The sequence below is a fragment of the Populus euphratica genome, unplaced genomic scaffold, assembly GCF_000495115.2.
Source record: "Populus euphratica unplaced genomic scaffold, PopEup_1.0 scaffold163.1, whole genome shotgun sequence".
Lineage (NCBI taxonomy): Eukaryota > Viridiplantae > Streptophyta > Magnoliopsida > Malpighiales > Salicaceae > Populus > Populus euphratica.
In genome coordinates, this window is record NW_011499948.1 from 479,198 (window position 1) to 486,643 (window position 7,446).

General features: G+C 34.2%; 1 protein-coding gene across 5 annotated transcripts; it reads right to left on the reverse strand.

The window, feature by feature from the left end:
* Nucleotides 1-2,011: 2,011 nt before the first annotated feature.
* Nucleotides 2,012-7,069, reverse strand: LOC105137753 (purple acid phosphatase 15-like). 5 transcript variants are annotated; one of them, XM_011043605.1, is made up of 8 exons: nucleotides 6,705-7,069; nucleotides 6,004-6,195; nucleotides 5,097-5,430; nucleotides 4,271-4,488; nucleotides 3,825-4,015; nucleotides 3,375-3,659; nucleotides 2,848-2,964; nucleotides 2,012-2,307 (listed from the first exon to the last, which is right to left on the reverse strand). In XM_011043605.1, exons 1-8 carry the CDS (start codon nucleotides 6,973-6,975, stop codon nucleotides 2,290-2,292), a joined length of 1,626 nt encoding a protein of 541 aa, XP_011041907.1. In that variant the 5' UTR covers nucleotides 6,976-7,069; the 3' UTR covers nucleotides 2,012-2,289. The 5 variants fall into 5 exon arrangements, with proteins under 5 accessions (XP_011041907.1, XP_011041906.1, XP_011041908.1 ...); XM_011043604.1 differs by having other exon boundaries at nucleotides 2,012-2,310; XM_011043606.1 differs by having other exon boundaries at nucleotides 2,012-2,392.
* Nucleotides 7,070-7,446: the final 377 nt, after the last annotated feature.

Consider the following 7,446-nt stretch of genomic DNA (forward strand, 5'->3'; position numbering starts at 1 on the left):
TTGTATATTTGTTGACATAATACTTACCAACATATTTTCTATTTTAAACAATTTTGTGATTTTTGGATGTAAAAAGCAAACTCATGTAAAGAAAATTGCAACTTACATGCAAAAATCTTGTGAACTTCAAACTAATAATACAAAACTATTTCAGAAATTTCATAACAACTCTTGCTTTTTTCCAATATAAAAAACAATTGCAATTTAAATTATTTATCTAATTGTATTTAATAAATTTATCTAGTAAAATTATTTTGAAAATAGAAATCAACACACACATAAAATTTATTGAATAATAACTTTTAAAAATAGAAATCAATACACACATAAAATTTATTGAATAATAATAAAAAAAAGACAGCTATATAAGGTTATACATATTAAAAATATTATAAAAAATAAATATTTTTTATTTCTATAAATAAATTTAATATATAAAAAATAAAAAATGAATCATATTTATCTATTAAAAAATTAAACATATTTAAAATAATTTAAAAATAATTGCTATTTTAAAAAGGATAAAAAAATTATAGATAAGTAAATTACAAACTTAAAAATTATTTTGAAAAATATAAAAAAATTCTAAATTAAAAAAATCAAAACTATACATATAAAAAATAAGGTGAAGCCAAACTCCTGCTTCATGAACAAAAAGCTTGGACGCTGGCCAATAAGGTTAGGCTCAATCATGCATCCCTTAGTTTTTTTTTTTTTTTTATGGTAAATTAATGGATGGACTTTTTTTTTTTCTTTTTTTTTTATGGTAAATTAATGGATGGATGACATATGGTCTACCTAATACAATTTTTTTTTAAAAATAGACAGTGTATTGTTTATAATTCAATCCTCAATTAGTGGCTAGAAAATCTCGATAGGTGATTATTCCTTTTAAAAATCTATTTTAATCCATATTTAATTTAAAATATTTAGAAAAACATTCTAATAATTTTGTTAAATCAATTCACAACCTCTAAAAACTCAAAAAATCAATTTAAAATCTAAAATCAACCGAAAATTTAAAATCTTTCTGATCTCAAATCTATTTTATTAGATATTCTCAAGATAAAAAAAAAATTAATTTGAACCCTCCTCATCTTATTTTATGGAATCATTTAGAATAAAATCTATCATTTTTGTAGTTGGAATTATAGTAATGAAAACCTTTTTTCTCTAAGTCAATATTCGACAATTTCCTTTCTTTCTTTTCACTTAAAACACTAAAAAATAATAAAAATAAAATTTAATATTAAAATTAATTTTTCTAAAATTATAGAGCCTAGTCACCTAATAAATAAAAAAATAAGAAATTAAAATGTACTTTTTAAACAAAATTGAAGGGCATCTGTTTTTAATTTTAGTTTTCTATTTTTTAATTCAATTATTTTTAAAAAAACATGCAATTGGATGTTAATAACAACTTAATTGTGCAAAACAAATTTAAAGATCATTTTTTTTTTTTAAATTGCTATTCTAACCTTCAATGATACATGAGACGGTAAATTCGTGGTGATTGGTAAAACTGGTAGAAACAATGGGCAAATAAAGGTGAGGTGTGGTGGCTTGTGTAAACCATAATTGTATGACCTGACCTGGCTTATGTTATTAAAGATGAACACCTGAATTATTGGAAAAAAAAAGAAGAAGAAGAAAAACCCTCTTAATATTGTTCTTTGACCCTGAATTATTGGAAAAAAAAAGAAAAGAAAAACCCTCTTAATATTGTTCTTTGATCAGGTTAACTAGATAATTAAAAACATAATCAAGTTAATTTAATTTAATTAAAAACCGGATCAAGCTCCGAACCTCAGGTCAACCTCCCACACGATACCATGACAGGTTTAACAAACTATGGTGTTTACTGCTGCCCATGTTCGACCTCACTAAACCGTCAACTACTTGTGTGTTGTTTTTATAGTATGATGGTGATAGTAAAATTAACACGAGAGATGTGAATTATTGATTTTTTTTTTCCGGCTTATTAAATTTCTTTAGGCAATGTGCCTGGAAAATGTGATAACTTTTCACATCTTTGATTAGAATTCTTCACATAAACACATAAAGATTTTCTGGGTTACAGGCAATGAACAATGATAAAGGTGACTTTCCTGTGTTCTTGTAATATAAATTATAAAATAAATTATTGAATGATAAGGAATATACATGTTTTTGTTACTGTGATACATGTATGTTTTAACTCTGCAGACTCTGGAAATCCATTTAGAAATCAGATCGATCAGTGCACTGATGCTCCTCATTTCGTCTGTCTGCGCCACTGGCTTCTTGATCTCAGCACTTATGGGAAACCTTCTAGTTAAGACGAGAAAAGTAAGTAGACAATCTTCCATGATTCTGGGCATGGAGAATTCTTAGACAAGGCAGATTAAAAGTGCTGTTCCAAAATATATAACAGTGAGTGTTGCAAAGCAACGAGAAAAAAACTAATCTGTTGAAATGTCACAAACACCTGGCTTATTACTGCCCCGATAACTAAGAAATATGAAACTCTTTCCTTTTTTGTTTTTCATATAAAAGTGGAGTCTTGCTAACAATAAAACTTCTATCAGCTGTATGTTGTTAGTCATCGAATGTAATGAAGCTATTCTTAGCCTTTCACATGCTATTACCCTTTCCCCTTCTGGGAAAAAAAATAATAATGCCATAATGCATGAAAGATCAAGTTGCAGTGGATAATACAAGATAACATGTTCTTGTGTATTTCCATAAAAAAGAAATACACAAGCAATAGATGGTGTCTGCTTGCATTTACATATAAAATAGCAGTCTAGATTTTGCCAAGTATTCAGTTATGAGCTTCGTTTTCCAGATTCTCCAAAGCTTAGTTACCTGTGGTTCAGTTGGGCACCTCTCAGGCTGCCTTACTATATAAATCTGATCTCCAGGAGAATTGTACATGTCCTGATTTCGGTGCCATGTCCATAGAGCATGAGTCTCATTTTTGACCTGAAAGTGAATATCACAACCATTTTGGCATTCTTGAGCAACTTTAATCAGAGCAGTCATCTTCCATGATACATACCTCCATACATACATATATTCAGACTAGATTTCTGCTCCTCTCATAGCCCCCAGCACTAATTCTTCTACTTACTGATGCAACTAAATTATTTTATATGTAATGCATGTGGAATATATTCAGACAAGTTTCTAGAGAAGGTGTCAGCTTGTGTTTGTGTATGCTTGTTCTCCATCAACACTACCTGATTCGAAGGATGGCTGTCGAATCCATAGTCGATAGAAGTTCTAAGTGTTCTCAATCCCCTTTTAGATCAGGCAACGAATAAAATAAAACAAAACAAAGCAATTAGTCACGCCTGTGGGCACAGCATGGTCAAAGGAGCCTAGAGAGATACCTCAAAAATCCCATGACCAAAGCTACTTTCTCTGTATGCGCTATAATCTGGCTGCCGGTCCCAGCAGAATTTTCCAGCTGCTGGTCCTGATGTAAAATTGAATGCACAGAAACCGCCCATGTACTCATCTGGTGTAGTGGATGGATCAGGACAGTTACCGGGTTCATCAGCATGTGCAATGGCCATCTTCTCTCGGTTTCCACCATCACCGACGGTGATATGAACAGGACCACAAGGATCCAAAGTGTAGTTGTATACCCGGTTAGACCTCTCGTAGGCATGTACCTGTTTGCAATTGGAATATGAAATTCCTTGGCGCATGAAATTTGTTTTGAAGAAAATGATAAATGCACAAGTCTCCTACTGTTGCTCAAAATTAAGATTCTGCTTAGCAAAAAAGAAGTGCTGTAAGGAAAAATAGATCGCTTAGAGCCAGGACTTTTCACTTACATGGCCATTAAAGATTATGTCAACACCATACTGATAAAGCAAATCTTCCATTGCTGTCCTCATACATTCTGCTTCTCTATAATGCGCTTTGTAGGTGCTGTACCAAGGAGGGTGCCAGGTAGCCACCAACCATGGGGTCACTTTTCTGTCAACCTTGGCAAGATCTTTCTCCAACCACTTGTATTGATGCGCTGGAGAGACTCGGAGAATTAAGTAAATCACATTTCACTGTGCATTTACATGGAAAAAGAAATGCATATTTTCTTTTCCTTGAACATGGAGCAAGCATTAACGATATTTCCTTTTCCTCCATTCCCATGCTTAGAAATAATATCCAATCCTCAATGGCGGTGAGCTAGAGGCTCTATAAGCCAATGTGTTGAGATGATTTAAGGAAATTGAACGACTGGTAAATCAGTGGATATAATTTGACCTGATATGTTTACCTGATTTGTTGTAGGCAATGTAGCCACCCAGCATTATGAAATGTATCCCACCAGCGTTGAAAGAGTAATAGAACGCGGAGGATGATCCACTTTCCTTGGATGGGAACGCAAATCGAGAACTATAAGCAACAAATGTCTGATTTTCAACTTGTTTTTCTATCTCATGGTTTCCTTCTACCACCATTATTGGAATTTTAGATGTCACAGGCTGCATATATCTGATAACAAGCATCCAATGGTCATCACACATCATCCAAATTGCTGATAATATTCACCAGAAAGAAACATTAAACGTGAGAAACACCCATGATGGCACATTTTAAGACCAATTTCCTTTGTCTAGTTCGGCCAAAAACCGAAACTTAGTTTGATTAGTGTATTTTTTTTTTTTATTCTTTTATACAAACTAACTGAATTGAATTGGAACATAAAGCCGCAAACAGTTCATGATGCAGCTTCGCACGAATCAGAGTCATATATCACCCAAGGTCATCATTAATATATCAGCAAATCATGATTCTGAATAGATTAAGTAAGGAATCCCTGGAAAATGATGTTTTTCCAGCAGTCTGAACCAGATAAATGTAGAATTAAGTGTATACACTTTGTTTTTTCAGTACAGACTCTTCGATACTCCAAGCTCCATTCTTGGTTTAGCTAATTTGTTATTCATCCAGTAAACAAGAGCTATCCTGCTAGACAACAAGTATGCTTCCTAATTCATGTTTCTACAAAATGATTGCTTGGTCCTTTTCCACTTTGCAGCACAGAATACTGAAGGGAAAGACTGAACACACAAATCTCAGTACAAAAAGAAAAGTCTTACCTTCCCCAGTAATCCCAGCGAGGCTGATAGGTTTCATGAATGGGAGTTCGAGAAAAAGAGCAGGAGTAGCAATCAGCCCCAGTTCCATTGGTAAGGTACAAGTTAGCATAACAAACATCTCCAACCACTAAAATAAGATCAGGATTGTTTCCAATCATGTGATCAACTGTTGAGGTTGTATTGTACGTAAGACCTAGGTCCCCCACTATTGCTATTCTGCTGGGGTAACTATTGGGGCCAGAAGCCGGCATAGTCTTAAAGTAATATGTACTGCTCATTGCTGGTATTGAAGGATCTCCACATTGATAATGATAAAGTGTGTTGGGTTTTAACCCTGCAGAAAGACATGTAAAGGTAAAATTAAGCCTAAGCTGGATGGCACATTGGGGTAAGGTGGAAAATCACTTTTCGCCCCCATATTCTAAATATCAGAATCTGAGCTTTCCTATTTCCATCAGAATTCATGAAAAGCCCAGATCCTTAATGAACATGACTCTCTTCACTATGCCACCACACATTACAAAGGTGAGTGAATGCTACTTTGCACATTTCTTCCTTACCTCCAACATGAACAGTAACAGAATCTTAACAGGTTCGGATGAAACATTACTTTGGGATGTCTTAATATCTCATGAGTACTAAATGATCATCTCTTTAAGCATTGAGATCATGGACTAATCCTGTCATCATAATTAGCATAGTACATGGCAGCATGATACCTTGTAAAATGACGACAGATAAAGCTGAATGACTCGGTGCTTCAAGCTTAGTTGATTACAAACGGAAAATAAGCACTTAATGAAAAAAGCAAGGAAAACATGAAGCTCTCCTTATCCATTTGTATCTATACAACGCAAATAATGAAGAGAGAACAGTAGTGCTGCAATGAAGTTTGAGGCAGTAGTACCTGTAAGACGGACATGGTGTATGATCCCAGAAGTGTAGTTCTGGAGGCCTACGAAAGGATACAACTGGTTGTAAACAAGGGAATAACCAGTAGCTTTGTGAATAAGTGGAAATCTTAACCTTCCGTATCGAACAACACTAGCAACAGTTTTAGGATTCAATGGTTTTATGCTATCCCCAATTTGAAAATCCCCTGCAAATCAATCCAAAAAACATCAATCAACAAGCTTTAAGATAGCCGAAGAGAAGACCATTTTAAAGTCTAAATATAGATTAACTTCAAATCATTCCATTATATTTTAATGCCTTCCATGTTTACAGAACAAAAGGCTAAAGTTAAAAGGAAGAAAAAATCCCAGTTGCTTATTAGTCATATGAGATCATTTGAATTGGATTTCAAACTGTACACTTGATTTGATTGAAATCATATGGAGACATCGACTAAACTCCTTGAAGCATCAACACCCTACCAATTGACTTCTTCACTAAATAATTCCTAACAAAGACAAAAATACATTACTATGCATGACATCCAAACACATAACGTCAAGCCAAATTAATTACTATTACGACATATGTATCTTCAAAACCTTACCTTCTATTCAAACTAAACCAAAAAGGAAAAAAAAGAAGAAAAAGTCAGAAGCTTAAAGAGAGAGAAAACAAGAACCAAAACAATGAAATGATGGGGAAAAAAAGTACCTGTAATCCAAGAAATCCAAACAGAGTCATGAGTAGTAGAGAGGGACACAGAAATCTGTTCGGGCTCAAAACCTTGAACAACCCTTTGCACTCGAGGGTCTGTATCAGGCAAGTCCACAGCATGTCCTCTAAAAGTTTTATCAAGAGGGACAGTCACTGGCTTAAAGGGTCCATCAAGAGTTGTTGGTATCCCAACAACAATATTATCAGTGCCGACCAAGCTTATTGACAGAACACAAAACGAGATCAGTAGCACTGAAACCAAACCCATGAATTAATTCCAGGGTTCAATAGAAACTTATGTTTTTACCATATGAATGCAAAATTGTGAATAAATGTTACAGAAGGATCATACGATGGATTGGAGGGAGAGTAGGCGGGGTGTCATTGCTTATATATATTTATTATAGGCCTATGCGCTTTGTAGATATGTAAAAGGTGGCATAGGCCGGACAAAGGTGGCAAAAGGATTCTAAGCTGAACAGAAGAACATGGAAGCGCCGCCCTTAACCTTGCACATGAATGGTCTCTTTATTTATATATTCGGAGGGGGAGAGAGATTGTTAAGAAGGAAGAGACAGGGTAAGAAGGATCATAAGATGGATTGGAGGGAGAGTAGGCGGGGCGTCATTTGCTTATATATATTTATTATAGGCCTCTGCGCTTTGTAGATATGTAAAAGGTGGCATGCATGTGGACAAGAAGAGAAGCATGGGAAGGGCTTTGTAGCCGTTTGGCACGA

What these genes read in the sequence shown, in the direction of transcription:
- LOC105137753 (XM_011043603.1), bottom strand. Translation starts at nt 6,975, where the DNA reads ATGGGTTTGGTTTCAGTGCTACTGATCTCGTTTTGTGTTCTGTCAATA. An exon ending in CGCTGGGATTACTGGGGAAG is followed by an intron (nt 4,489 to 5,096) that starts GTAAGACTTTTC and finishes GCTTGTTATCAG; the next exon opens with ATATATGCAGCCTGTGACAT. An exon ending in CATTGCCTACAACAAATCAG is followed by an intron (nt 4,016 to 4,270) that starts GTAAACATATCA and finishes GAGTCTCTCCAG; the next exon opens with CGCATCAATACAAGTGGTTG.